Below are 14,886 nucleotides of genomic sequence, written 5' to 3'. Positions count from 1 at the left end.
ACAACAAAGTACGTTCATCTCTAGGAGACAGAACGCGTCTCCTTCCTGAGTGGTATGACAGCTGCGTGGTCCCATGGTGTTTATACTTGCATACTATTGTTTGTACAGATGAACGTGGTACCTTCAGGCATTTGGAAATTGCTCCCAAGGATGAACCAGACTTTTGGAGGTCTACAATTAGTTTTCTGAGGTCTTGGCTGATTTCTTTTGATTTTCCCATGGTGTCAAGCAAAGCGGCATTGAGTTTGAAGGTAGGCCTTGATATACATCCACAGGTACACCTCCAATTGACTCAAATGATGTCAATTAGCCTATCAGAAGCTTCTAAAGCCATGACATAATTTTCTGGAATTTTCCAAGCTGTTTAAAGGCACAGTCAACTTAGTGTATGTAAACTTCTGACCCACTGGAATTGTGATACAGTGAAATAATCTGTCTGTAAACAATTGTTGGAAAAAATACATGTCATGCACAAAGTAGATGTCCTAACCGACTTGCCAAAACTATAGTTTGTTAACAAGAAATGTGTGGAGTGGTTGAAAAACAAGTTTTAATGACTCCAACCTAAGTGTATGTAAACTTCCGACTTCAACTGTATGTAATGTTACATTTCATATTAAATAATGGTCTGGTTACTTAAAACAGAATGATGGGGAGGTTGTTCGGGGAGGATGGGTGGGTGTATACTGCGACTGTCTAGCAATCCAAAGGTGGTGTTTTTGAGTCACGTCTGGGACAACTGTGGCATTTTAGCTACCCCTTCCCCTAGCCCTTTTCCTAACCATAACCTAATTCTCATTACCTTCTACGGAAATTCTCCTAACCTTTGTCGTTAGGACAAGAAGCAGCCCGGTCTCAACAAGAAGCACAATACTGTAAGTCCTCCAAGATGTATGATACATTACGTCCTCCAATTCGTACGATATTTTATGGCCGCTATTACATTCTTAACGTAACATATTATATACTAAATGGAGGGACTCAGATCTTACGAATTTCCCTGAGGACAGGTTGATCTATGACTCCATCTGCCACTAGAAGGAGCACTAATGCAAATCTCACTACCAAGAGGGGTTAAAAAGATACTGATAATGTTGATGCTGCTGAATGTAGTGCACTATATAGGGAGTAGGGTGCCTTTTTAGACGTAGTCATGGTGTCTTGCTGATATTGATTGGCTCACTCTGTTACTCACAGCAGCTAAGAAGCTGTCGGATGCAGCTCCCAAACCCAGGAAAACACCAGCACCCAAAACGCCACCAAAACAGAAGCTTGACACATCTGTCTGGGACTCTGACTCCGATACCGGCTCCAAGAAGCCTTCACCAGCACTCAAAGGTACAGGCTTACCTCACAATGACCAGTGGAGAATCAGTCACTGTACAATTCTCAATGAATATAAAAGATTGACAGTGTAAACTGACTTTAACAGGGGTCTCCAACTCCGATCCTGGAGAGCTTCTGGCTGTGCAGGTTTATAATCCAGTTCTTCAGTAGCACGCCTGTTTTAAAATATTCATCTATTCCTCTTCAGTCTGAATCAGGTGTGTTACTGCAGGGATTGAATGAAAGCCTGCATACCCAGTAGCTCTTCAGGACCAAAATGTTGAAAAACCCTGGACTGTAGCTTGTTCTCTGAACATATAATCTGTTCGGAGTGTAACCTGGGTGTGCGCTGAGTGTAACCTGGGTGTGCGCTGAGTGTAACCTGGGTGTGCGCTGAGTGTAACCTGGGTGTGCGCTGAGTGTAACCTGGGTGTGTTTCTCCTGACCTGTGCAGGTAAAAGCGGAGGGAGGAAGAGGAAGCAGTCTGGATCTGAAGAGGATGATTTCAGTCCCAAGAAGACACCTGGGAAATCACCCAAAACCCCTGCCAGCAGGGTAAGAGAGAGTGTGTGTCATTGAATCATGTAGGATATAGGAAGATACTGAAAAAACAAAGACTGTAGTAACCATACAACAAGATACTTAAATGTCATCTCTTGTCTTCCCCCTGTGTAGAAGCCATCAAAGAAAGTAGCCGTGACCCCGCCCCCCATGTCAGATGATTATGATGATGTGGACTCCAACCGTTTCAGCCAATCCAGCGTGGCGTCCCGAGAACGACCGGGCAGAGGCAGGGCCAAGAAGGAAGTGAAGTACTTTGCTGAGTCAGGGTCAGACGATGATCAGTACGACATGTTCGACTAGACCGTGGAATCCCTCCCACACACAGGCTCTGTTCCAGTGCTATTTAAATGCTTCCTCCCTCCCTTGAAGTAATCACAGATCTTCATTGGTTGGACTGGGGAAAGTAATAGGTTGGTACCCTTGCTGTCACCTATCCAATCACTTATGCTCTGTGACCACCTCTAGGAAATCAGGAAGGATGGATTTTTAAACAATTTGAACAGAGCTATTTACACACCGCTTGAGTAATTTTAACGTGCATCCTTCCTTCTTCACTTCCTAGAAGAAATCATCTGAGAGGTGGGGGATAGGTGGAAGCAGTGGTGGTGTACCTATCCAGTCATGTCCGATCAGTGATTATTTCAATGTAGAAAGGAAGGATTTCGTTTTGAAGTATTCAACCAGGACCAGATACACGTTCGTGGAAATACCCGTGCTGCAGACTTTTGTACATCCCCCCCCCCTCTCTTTTATTTTATTTTAATGGTGACGTTTAATGCTTTCTACTGTGTAGGTGTTTTACACTTTTTATTATACATACAATACAATTTTGTTTTTTATTATTACCATGGAAATGTTCTGTATTTGTCCTAAGCAGCTTTTAGAAGTTAGGAACGCGGTGCTTCAGCACATTTTAACTGTTAAAAAGTCAAAGAGACAATGTACCTTTTTGAACAAGAACTTGGAAGTAAACGATGAAATGTAAATTATTCTCTGGCCGTTGGGTTTTCTGTCCTTTTGAATGTGATTTTCTTAATTAACTTCACTCTATTTCCTGCAGAGCAGAACCTTAGGAACATGATATATACACACACACACACAGTATTCAAGGCTTCGAGGTTACAGTAAATCAAAATATTCAGGTTATAATACATCCACGCATTATGTATTTTAAAATAAATATATTTGTATTACTTTGCCAGGACATTTCATGGTAAAGTTAAACAGTATATTAACATAAAAAGCATTGTTAATGTACAGACAATATTGAAAATGGAGAATGAAAACAAGATAGAAGCTCACCGTAAACCTCCTTATAAGGACTTCCTGCCCTCTTCCCACCAGGCCAGCAGGAGGTTCTGGGTAAATGTAGTATCACCATGACAACCCCTCCCTGCTGCCCCGCCCACCCTCAAGTCCAGTAAGCCAAAGAAACCTCAACCATAATTTGATCATGTCTCTTCATAATAACTATACAACACTGCATATATGATGACAATGATATTTTTCTCATACCAATGGCATTATCTGTAAATGTTAAACTTTTGAACATTGACACTTTTTTGAACAGGCATAACAACAGAGCTGCTTTCGTTGGTGACATTTTTTTAGGTTCACAATCATGTTCTCTCTGGCTTCTACGGAATAGTTGGATCATGAGCCCCGTTCAGTAGGGCACACAGCATTGCGGTACATTCGGATAGAAATATGTTGCGTAGAACATACACCACTGATTTGAAGAGTGGAATCATCATGCTAGCTCTATTCAGTGTATTTCTATCTGTGATGTTTAGTAAATTGCCCCCTTCCTGAACGCGATCCACATGTATTGATCTTATTCCGTTATTGACTTAACCAAATTGCTGTCAGTTGATTGGTTGATTGTGACAGCTGCTTGGCATTCCAACTAAAGCGCGGAAAGCATCTTTGTCGTTTGATCATCGATGACATTGGGGGCAACTAGCGTTTCAAACTTCCAGAAATGTTTCCAAAATTCTGTAAAAAAACTAAGCAAATAGTGTTCCACGTTGGAATTTCCTGTAGCTTATTACCTCCAGATTCCGAAAAACCTCCAACCATGATTCCTTAAAAAAAAGGGCATTTTGGGAACATTTCTGGAATTTTGCAAACCATGCTCAGGTTCTGAGACCACTTGGTCCTAAATGGTGTGGAGGTGAGCAGCTGCTACCCAAGAGGGGCTGGCTATGAGATGAAGCTCAGAGGTCAGGTAGCTAAGCGCTGCCATTCATTGAAACGCAATGCACACTACACACACACACCATCTAATACATGGAGTCTGCAGTGAGATAGTAGTAGTAAATATTAACAGTTACATCGGTACGACATTCAACAGAAATCAACATAGTAAATTCAGTATTGTGGAATGGATCGAGTTCCCTGCCGTGTCACCTGCCTGTAGGCAGCGCTGTGGACACTTTAGGGAGTTGGATGTAGACATTCTTCAGCTGTGAAATAACTTTTCCAGCTTCAAAGACACTCAGGGTAAAACTCAAAAAGTCTTTTGTTGATTCCTCACCTCCTCAACAACACACATCGGCGGAGAAGGTCTGAGGTTCTGCACCCTTTCCTTCAATGTGTTTTGAGAAGTTGGATAGGAATGTAGGGAAGACTATTGAGATTCACCCACTCTGCTCTTGTGATGAGCCACCAGGATTGTTTCCCCCTACATCCTTCTCTCCCTTACAGAGAGAGGGAAAGAGAGCATTTCCTTTTTTCCATACATACTATGAGATGCAATGAATTTGACGAAACGCTGCTTTAAAGTAAGTATTCCTTTAACACTGCATATCATTCCTATGTAACTCCTCGACAACATATTCACATTCAAACATGGTAAACTGAGACAGTTTTGTTTTCCCCTTAAGATATGTATGTGTGGGACAGATATGGAGGAGATGGTTGTGTGTGAGATGTTTCTGGAGGGTTCTAGCCAGGGTTGGGGTCAATTCCATATCAAGTCAGTCCATTCCTAAACTGGAAGAATTAAATTGGAATTGACCCTGACCTTGGTTCTAGCTGACTGACTATAGTGGTCATCTATTCCCTTGTGGTTCAACAATGACTTTTGCCTCCATTCAGAATAAAGAACCTTCTGATCAGTATACCTCTGTGATGAATGACTCAATAATCACCCATAGTTTATGCCAAATTATTACCCGTAAGAGTGAGAAAGAATATTGTATATTACCATCACCCTTAACATTGTATTGGCTACATATTCAAAATTCAAGATTTATAAGTGCTATGGGAAGTAATGCCTTTGTGCTACAGTTGAGTAACGAGTCAACATCTGAGTAAACAATATTATCAATCCTTATCCTTTCAACCACAAGTGCTACCAGGCTAGGACAGGTGATAAGGGACTGAAGAGGTCCTAGTTCTTCCTAGCTGTAGTATTAACTTCCTAGCCTGGCTTCCACACTGAATATCACTCTGTTTCACTTCACAACAAAGAAACAAACTGAGCAATATTCAATGTGTATTCTAGGCTATTAACTTTCTAAATAGTGTCCAAATTCTACTCAGTGATTTACGGCTAGATTCAAGCCATAGAGGTGAAGATCCGCGGTATACAACGCAATTGAAAGTTAAAGGTAATTTCCAATTGAGCCGACATATGCAGCGTTTAACGTGAATGCAGTCTCTGCAAACGCGGGAACATTGCCTTTAAATTTGAATCCCAGTATACAGCAGATCTTCAGCGCTACGGATTGAATCTATCCCTTAGGCGCTGAAGAAAAGCAGCTTTACTAAGAATATATTCATAAGATCAGGAGGGCTGTTGCAGTGGCCGATGTGGGACAAAACAGTGCTGCATTCAGGAGGTAACATTACAGATAGAAATGTCTTGTTACAGAACTGACACGATTCCCTATTCTACATGACAGAGAAGCGCATGTCTACATAATATATCTCTATCTGAACACCCCGAATGAACACTACCCGAGCTTACTGCACGTTTTAGGGGCTAAGGGTCATGTGTAAAGAATCTCATTTGCATCACTGTGGTTTTGCACGAGACCGTCTGAGGAACAAGCCAACAGTCAGTCATTCTGTCTGTAGAACTAGAACTAGGAATGCGTAGTGGGGTCTAGAATCCCAGACATTAATCTAGTGTACAATCTTCCCGGCCATGTGGTTAGCTCATGAATATGTATTTTAAGGATTGCAACGTCCCCGTGGTTTACTGCCAAAGCAAGACACTTCTGTATGTATATAAGGGGTAGGTAGTGATTCTGGGGGTACAGGACTCCTATGAAACCCTGGCCCAGAACCCAATGTGCGATTTGTGTTGCCCAGATGCTTGTAGTTGTCGTTAGCCATAAATGTACATTTACTAGATTGAAACTGCATCAGAGAAACAATTGAGATTTTACTATAATAAGAATGCATTTCTCTGCACAGATGGTGGAGAATTTTCAAGAGAATTGCGAGGGATCTTCAAATATACTGTATAACCAAATTCATTTTAAAACAACAGTTCAATTTCTCAGTGGCGCAAGTTTGGGTTAAATAAAGTCTTTGTCAATGAGTGTTGCTCAACCCTTATCTTTAAGCAGAGAGATTTCCCTGCTTGGTTTGTCTCTTGGAATGTCATTTTCTGATAAAATCTCAGAAGCCTTTTAGCCTCAGAAACCTGTACATTACATTACAAGCTGTTATCTGCGGTAGACAGATCCAATCTAGTAATTGAACATCTAGATTCAATCTAGTCATTGTATATCTATGGCCTCTACAGTCTGGCTTCCCCCCTTGAGGAAACAGCTGAAGAGATGCAGCCGCTGATACGGGAGAGAAGCCTCTAGCACTGGCTTTATGGTGAATGCAATGTACACTCAACGAGACATCAACATAAAGAGTCATAAAAGACCAAAAAACAAACATTAAATATAGGAACAATTATAAAGTATTAGTCTTCCAGACTGTCTATATGCAAGAACATTCTATGTAACTGTTTTTGTAAAGGACTTTATATTTTAGGCCCCCTTTAAACCTTGTCATGTATGTACTGTTTCGCCTCAAACTATATTTAAGACAATGAAAAAAGCACCACAAAATTCATCATAGAAACAGAGATTTCTAACCATACAATGGTATGTACAATGTATTCAACAATATGAGAGAGAGGGAGATCAAAACCACGCATTAAACTCGGCAAGCCCGTCATGCAGGGGTGAATTTACACAGGAGACCTGAGGAGGATGACCTATGACCTTTGTGTACAGGTAAGTGGGTGTGGCCAGATGGGGTCAAACCCAACTCGACCAATCACACCCTAGTCCTGAGACACAACCTCAATCAATTTAGAATTATACACAAACCAACAACTGATCTTTTAGGCCTTAGTGCTGTCGTTTTTTAAGGGGAGATGAGGAGATAAAGAGAGAGAAGGAAAAAACAAACGTAAAGGAAAACATAAGAACAAGCAAAGGTGGTGGTGGTCACCAAGGGACCGAAGGCCTGAGGGGAGGAGGATAGGGGGTCCACCATGCCTGGCTGTCAACCTATTTTTCGTTTTTTTTTTGTGCAAAGGAATGTCAGATAGAGAGAGTGTCTGTCTGTCTGAGAGGCCCTTGAGTTCCACGGGGACCTAGGGGTCCTCTTCCTCCTCAGGGGCCACTGTGGGCCCATCGCTATCTGAGGGGTCAGGGGACACAGGGGAGGGTTTACCCCCCGTACCCCCCTTAGGGGTGCCCTTCTTGGGGCTGCTGCCATCCTCGCCCTGGGTGCTGCTCTGGCCGTCTTGTCCCTCTGAGTTCTCCAGCATCTCCTGGATCAGAGGAGGCATGGAGCCAGGGATCTCCATCTTCAACGAGATGACCCGCTCCGCACCTGGAGGGAGAGGAAAGGACATATTGCAAAACAAACATATTGCAAAACGATTTTATAGGGCATCTGTGTACAAAGTTTGCCTACTGAAATGCTATTGAATCTATAGTGTGCTCATTTCTACTCAGTTGCATTAGTATATGAGTCTCTGTCTGTACCTTTGGCGCTGATGCTGCGGAGGTCAGTGATCTTCATCAGGGCCTTGGGGAACATGTGTGGCTTGCTGGGCCTTCTCTTCCTCACGTAGATCTTCAGAGCTTCCAGTAGAGGCTCCTGGAGCTGGTCGACCTTAGAGGGTTCCTCCAGATCCTGCCGGTCTGAGAGAGAGACAGATAGGCTAAGTATGACCAAAAAGTTGGAAAGACACGCAGCAGAGTCATAGAGTAGGGCAACACGTAGCCAGGACTTTACCAGGCCATAGGCCCCATGAGCTTGCACTTTGATATAGTTTGGCATAAAAGGAGTTGTGCTGTAAATGTCTAGAAACTTGGTTATGTTCCATGGAACATTAAATGGAACATTAAAAGGGCGTCAAAAATGGAGTACGAAAAATAAATCAAATTCCTTCTTTTTGTTTAATATTGCACAGTTCTCTAAAGTCAGGAGTTCTATATGACATTTGTATCATTTTATTTTGACATTATGACTTGAAAAGCTTGCAGTACCACTTCAGTCCATTCGGGGTCAGTGTGTGAGTGCGTTGAAAGCACCAGCTCCTGCTGTAGGACCTGAGGCCTGCCAGTCACAGAGTCATATTACTGAGAGACACAGCAGAGTGCTTAGTTCTTCCCCTGGGGATTATACAACAGCATGCAATATATGGCAAGGCTCTGGGGATTCACACCTTGGAATGGAAACCTTCCCCAATACACCAGTTATACACTGCAGGGGAGGAGCGTGTGTCAGACTGTATTTATGCAGAGATCACTGTGTGTGTGTTTGAATTAATGTCTGCCTGCCCTGTCCCAGCTGAGGGAGAACTACTGTCTGGTGTGTTGTGTGCTGGAACAGGCTGAACGGAACAGTCCAACACACACACACACACACACACACACACACACACACACACACACACACACACACACACACACACACACACACACACACACACACACACACACACACACACACACACACACACACACACACACACACACACACACACACACACACACACACACACACACACACACACACGCAGAGATGGACCTGTGTAGGACCTGATTACAGACTTTGTGTTTGTTTGTCAGTCAGTCTAAGTCTGTATCAAATGTGTTCGGAGTTTGATTGCCTTTCTAATAACTTGTTAAAGGTTCACATCTGCCACCTTAGACTGGGCAACTTTGACCACTTCTTAAATCACCTCTCTGTCTCTGTCACTGACCACTGTATCAGAGGTGGTGCAGATGTGTTGCAGAAAGAAAGTGAAGAAAGTGTAGTGTACCTCCAGAGATGAGGCAGATGGCGCTGAGCAGGCCTGTCTCTGTGTCGTCCATCTCCATGGGCAGCAGCTGGTGGGCGAAGGTGAACACCAGGTCGGTGAGCGGGCCGAAGCCTGCGTTGTGCATCTGGGTCCGGTTCAGGGTCAGCCCGTCTGAGAACGTCATGGTGTCCTGGTCCGGAGTGTACCGGGTACAGATACGTAGAATCTATATGACAGGGGAAAGGAGAGGAGGAGAGACATTATGTATGCACGCAGTATGGGTGAGGAGATGAGAAGAGAGGAGAGGGACAGTGAGGAGGAGAAGAGGAGAGAGGGACAGTGAGGGAGAGAAGAGGAGAGAGGGACAGTGAGGGGAAAGAGGAGAGAGGGACCGTGAGGGAGAGAAGAGGAGAGAGGGACAGTGAGGGGAAAGAGGAGAGAGGGACCGTGAGGGAGAGAAGAGGAGAGAGGGACAGTGAGGGGAGAAGAGGAGAGAGGGACCGTGAGGGAGAGAAGAGGAGAGAGGGACAGTGAGGAGGAGAAGAGGAGAGCGGGACCGTGAGGGAGAGAAGAGGAGAGAGGGACAGTGAGGGGAAAGAGGAGAGAGGGACCGTGAGGGAGAGAAGAGGAGAGAGGGACAGTGAGGGGAGAAGAGGAGAGAGGGACAGTGAGGGAGAGAAGAAGGACAGTGAGGGGAGAAGAGGAGGGGGGACAGTGAGGGAGAGAAGAAGGACAGTGAGGGGAGAAGAGGAGAGAGGGACAGTGAGGGAGAGTAGAGGAGAGAGGAAACAGTGAGGGGAGAAGAGGAGAGAGGGACAGTGAGGGAGAGTAGAGAGACAGTGAGGGGAGAAGAGGAGAGAGGGACAGTGAGGGAGAGTAGAGGGACAGTGAGGGGAGAAGAGGAGAGAGGGACAGTGAGGGGAGAAGAGGAGAGAGGGACAGTGAGGGAGAGAAGAAGGACAGTGAGGGGAGAAAAGGAGAGAGGGACAGTGAGGGAGAGAAGAAGGACAGTGAGGGGAGAAGAGGAGAGAGGGACAGTGAGGGAAAGAGTAGACAAACTCAAAGTGAAGCCCACTGAGAGAAGCTAGGGACAAGGCCATGCACTAGTTATACTATATACCTGTAGCTAGGACTGACAAAGTTTCACAGCCAACAAAGACTAAAGAGAGAAACCCCCTCTATGATCATGACCTTGAGGAGGAACCTCACAGTGTTTCTGTATGCCTGCTGCTGGATTCTACTATACAGTGTGTGTGTGTGTGTGTGTGTGTGTGTGTGTGTGTGTGTGTGTGTGTGTGTGTGTGTGTGTGTGTGTGTGTGTGTGTGTGTGTGTGTGTGTGTGTGTGTGTGTGTGTGTGTGTGTGTGTGTGTGTGTGTGTCTGGCCAGCCTGGCATTTGAATCTCTGCCAGCCTCCATGTTTTATTCTGTTTCATGTTGCGGACGCTCCTGCCACTCACTGTCAACGCGCACTCACACGTACAGACACACACCACTCACTAGCTGTCAGTGCCAGCACACTCAACTGGCTTCAAAGCCTGACACTGTCTGTCTCTTCATTAGACACACACACACACACACACACACACACACACACACACACACACACACACACACACACACACACACACACACACACACAGTTTGTTCCTTCCCCACACACTCGTTGACCCAGGTGTGTGTGTGTATCTGTGAGAGCAGGACTTGAACTTCTCACCTCTTCAACCCCAGTGACTTGTCACATTTGACAAATACCACTTAGTCATAACAAACAAATCCATCTAGCATTACTGCAAATCACCCATCTAATCAGTGCTAAGAGCACAGGGATAGTAGCACGTCCTGTTATCTCGCTCACACAGCCGGACAGTGTGGCAGCAGCTCTCATCACACCAGGAAGTGATAGTGTGATACAGCCACTACTTATCTAGACCACCAGAAACTCCAATAACACTACTGATATGTAGGATCTATCCATTTCAGAATACACTGCAGTCTCTGGACAGAACAACATATATACAGACGTCACATTATGATCACATTCATCATGACATTTACTTGACTAAATCTATTAAATATTTAATACTACTTTATTAAATACCACCCCCGTGATATATGATTCTAACCCTGGGCACTGAACAGTGAGACTATTGTTGCTGCTGTGCTGTGAGCTACCAGTGTAGAGAGAGAGAAGGACCTTTTCAGGTCAGGCTGACCCGGGGGGGGGGGGCTGATCTGAGGATGAGAGGAGAGAGAGAGAGGCAAGGAGCTGACTGAGGATAGCCCCGTGAAGACAGAGAGAGAGACAAGGAGCTGACTGAGGATAGCCCCGTGAAGACAGAGAGAGAGACAAGGAGCTGACTGAGGATAGCCCCGTGGAGACAGAGAGAGAGGCAAGGAGCTGACTGAGGATAGCCCCGTGGAGACAGAGAGAGAGACAAGGAGCTGACTGAGGATAGCCCCGTGAAGACAGAGAGAGAGGCAAGGAGCTGACTGAGGATAGCCCCGTGGAGACAGAGAGAGAGGCAAGGAGCTGACTGAGGATAGCCCCGTGGAGACAGAGAGAGAGAGACAAGGAGCTGACTGAGGATAGCCCCGTGGAGAGAGAGAGAGAGAGACAAGGAGCTGACTGAGGATAGCCCCGTGGAGACAGAGAGAGGCAAGGAGCTGACTGAGGATAGCCCCGTGAAGACAGAGAGAGAGGCAAGGAGCTGACTGAGGATAGCCCCGTGGAGACAGAGAGAGAGGCAAGGAGCTGACTGAGGATAGCCCCGTGAAGACAGAGAGAGAGACAAGGAGCTGACTGAGGATAGCCCCGTGAAGACAGAGAGAGAGACAAGGAGCTGACTGAGGATAGCCCCGTGAAGACAGAGAGAGAGGCAAGGAGCTGACTGAGGATAGCCCCGTGAAGACAGAGAGAGAGACAAGGAGCTGACTGAGGATAGCCCCGTGGAGACAGAGAGAGAGAAAGAGCTGACTGAGGATAGCCCCGTGAAGACAGAGAGAGAGACAAGGAGCTGACTGAGGATAGCCCTGTGTAGACAGAGAGAGAGGCAAGGAGCTGACTGAGGATAGACCCGTGGAGACAGAGAGAGAGGCAAGGAGCTGACTGAGGATAGCCCCGTGGAGACAGAGAGAGAGAGCAAGGAGCTGACTGAGGATAGCCCCGTGGAGACAGAGAGAGAGACAAGGAGCTGACTGAGGATAGCCCCGTGGAGACAGAGAGAGAGAGAAGGAGCTGACTGAGGATAGCCCCATGGAGACAGAGAGAGAGGCAAGGAGCTGACTGAGGATAGCCCCGTGGAGACAGAGAGAGAGGCAAGGAGCTGACTGAGGATAGCCCCGTGGAGACAGAGAGAGAGACAAGGAGCTGACTGAGGATAGCCCCGTGAAGACAGAGAGAGAGACAAGGAGCTGACTGAGGATAGCCCCGTGGAGACAGAGAGAGAGACAAGGAGCTGACTGAGGATAGCCCCGTGAAGACAGAGAGAGAGGCAAGGAGCTGACTGAGGATAGCCCCGTGGAGACAGAGAGAGAGGCAAGGAGCTGACTGAGGATAGCCCCGTGAAGACAGAGAGAGAGACAAGGAGCTGACTGAGGATAGCCCCGTGAAGACAGAGAGAGAGACAAGGAGCTGACTGAGGATAGCCCCGTGAAGACAGAGAGAGAGGCAAGGAGCTGACTGAGGATAGCCCCGTGAAGACAGAGAGAGAGACAAGGAGCTGACTGAGGATAGCCCCGTGGAGACAGAGAGAGAGAAAGAGCTGACTGAGGATAGCCCCGTGAAGACAGAGAGAGAGACAAGGAGCTGACTGAGGATAGCCCTGTGTAGACAGAGAGAGAGGCAAGGAGCTGACTGAGGATAGACCCGTGGAGACAGAGAGAGAGGCAAGGAGCTGACTGAGGATAGCCCCGTGGAGACAGAGAGAGAGAGACAAGGAGCTGACTGAGGATAGCCCCGTGGAGACAGAGAGAGGCAAGGAGCTGACTGAGGATAGCCCCGTGGAGACAGAGAGAGAGGCAAGGAGCTGACTGAGGATAGCCCCGTGGAGACAGAGAGAGAGGCAAGGAGCTGACTGAGGATAGCCCCGTGGAGACAGAGAGAGAGAAGGAGCTGACTGAGGATAGCCCCGTGGAGACAGAGAGAGAGGCAAGGAGCTGACTGAGGATAGCCCCGTGGAGACAGAGAGAGAGGCAAGGAGCTGACTGAGGATAGCCCCGTGGAGACAGAGAGAGAGAGAAGGAGCTGACTGAGGATAGCCCCGTGGAGACAGAGAGAGAGGCAAGGAGCTGACTGAGGATAGCCCCGTGGAGACAGAGAGAGAGAGAAGGAGCTGACTGAGGATAGCCCCGTGGAGACAGAGAGAGAGACAAGGAGCTGACTGAGGATAGCCCCGTGGAGACAGAGAGAGAGACAAGGAGCTGACTGAGGATAGCCCCGTGGAGACAGAGAGAGAGAGAAGGAGCTGACTGAGGATAGCCCCGTGGAGACAGAGAGAGAGACAAGGAGCTGACTGAGGATAGCCCCGTGTAGACAGAGAGAGAGAGAGAGAAGGAGCTGACTGAGGATAGCCCCGTGGAGACAGAGAGAGAGACAAGGAGCTGACTGAGGATAGCCCCGTGGAGACAGAGAGAGAGAGAAGGAGCTGACTGAGGATAGCCCCATGGAGACAGAGAGAGAGACAAGGAGCTGACTGAGGATAGCCCCGTGGAGACAGAGAGAGAGAGAGAAGGAGCTGACTGAGGATAGCCCCGTGGAGACAGAGAGAGAGACAAGGAGCTGACTGAGGATAGCCCCGTGGAGACAGAGAGAGAGACAAGGAGCTGACTGAGGATAGCCCCGTGGAGACAGAGAGAGAGGCAAGGAGCTGACTGAGGATAGCCCCGTGGAGACAGAGAGAGAGGCAAGGAGCTGACTGAGGATAGCCCCGTGGAGACAGAGAGAGAGGCAAGGAGCTGACTGAGGATAGCCCCGTGGAGACAGAGAGAGGTAAGGAGCTGACTGAGGATAGCCCCGTGGAGACAGAGAGAGAGGCAAGGAGCTGACTGAGGATAGGCCCGTGGAGACAGAGAGAGGTAAGGAGCTGACCGAGGATAGCCCCGTGGAGACAGAGAGAGACACATGTCTCTGGAACTTGACACAATCCACCCCTCTCTCCTCTCTTTCTTTCTTTCTTTCTTTCTTTCTTTCTTTCTCCCCCTCCCTTCCCCTTCTCTCTCTCCCGCCTCTTCATTCTCTTCTCTCTCTCTCATTACTGAGGCAATATTATCACAGCACGTGACTGCACTACTCCTAAATAAACAAATATATAAACCAACAGCACTCAGCCAGGGGCGATCTTCTAACAATGTGCTCCCCCGTATTTCAGATCCCTGCTCCAGAAAAACATACAGCAACCCAGACAAATATGAACAAAAACAACTTCACTGCAGAAAGACACAAGCATTTCAATCCTTTATTAGATTTGGAGCCGAGTTACATCTGAAACACTAACCTAATGTCATCTGATTAAGGATGGCTCCTCCACATACTGATCGACTGTCAGGATCAATTAACCTTCTCTTCAATTGGCTGGCTGCGCAAACCGACCAATAAGGTCTAAGGACCGGACTCTAGGGAGGAAGTTCAGAGGTTTCAGCGTATTGACTAGCGTATTGACTAGCGTATTGCCTAGCGTATTGACTAGCGTATTGACTAGCGTATTGACTAGCGTATTGCCTAGCG

At 46.8% G+C, this 14,886-nt stretch overlaps 2 protein-coding genes across 8 annotated transcripts in view; one reads left to right on the top strand and one right to left on the bottom strand.

Annotated features, from left to right (window-relative positions):
• Positions 1–2,879, top strand: part of LOC139554925 (DNA topoisomerase 2-beta-like) — a 34,526-nt gene extending 31,647 nt beyond the window's left edge. For 2 of the 6 annotated variants that reach the window (XM_071368210.1, XM_071368208.1), the window contains exons 33-36: positions 837–875; positions 1,198–1,338; positions 1,781–1,881; positions 2,002–2,879. In XM_071368210.1, coding sequence (XP_071224311.1) covers positions 837–875; positions 1,198–1,338; positions 1,781–1,881; positions 2,002–2,190 — 470 coding nt within the window. In that variant the 3' untranslated portion in view covers positions 2,191–2,879. The remainder of the gene's footprint in view (positions 1–836; positions 876–1,197; positions 1,339–1,780; positions 1,882–2,001) is intronic. The other 4 variants (XR_011670916.1, XM_071368209.1, XM_071368212.1 and 1 more) reach the window with 4 other exon arrangements.
• Positions 2,718–14,886, bottom strand: part of LOC139554931 (retinoic acid receptor beta-like) — a 238,434-nt gene continuing 226,265 nt past the window's right edge. For both annotated transcript variants that reach the window (XM_071368228.1, XM_071368227.1), the window contains 3 exons: positions 9,185–9,389; positions 7,899–8,057; positions 2,718–7,743 (listed from right to left, as the gene is read on the bottom strand). In XM_071368228.1, coding sequence (XP_071224329.1) covers positions 7,502–7,743; positions 7,899–8,057; positions 9,185–9,389 — 606 coding nt within the window. In that variant the 3' untranslated portion in view covers positions 2,718–7,501. The remainder of the gene's footprint in view (positions 7,744–7,898; positions 8,058–9,184; positions 9,390–14,886) is intronic.

This window comes from Salvelinus alpinus, chromosome 26 (genome assembly GCF_045679555.1).
Source record: "Salvelinus alpinus chromosome 26, SLU_Salpinus.1, whole genome shotgun sequence".
Lineage (NCBI taxonomy): Eukaryota > Metazoa > Chordata > Actinopteri > Salmoniformes > Salmonidae > Salvelinus > Salvelinus alpinus.
Note: the sequence above shows the minus strand (reverse complement) of the source record. Positions and strands in the feature narration are given on the sequence as shown.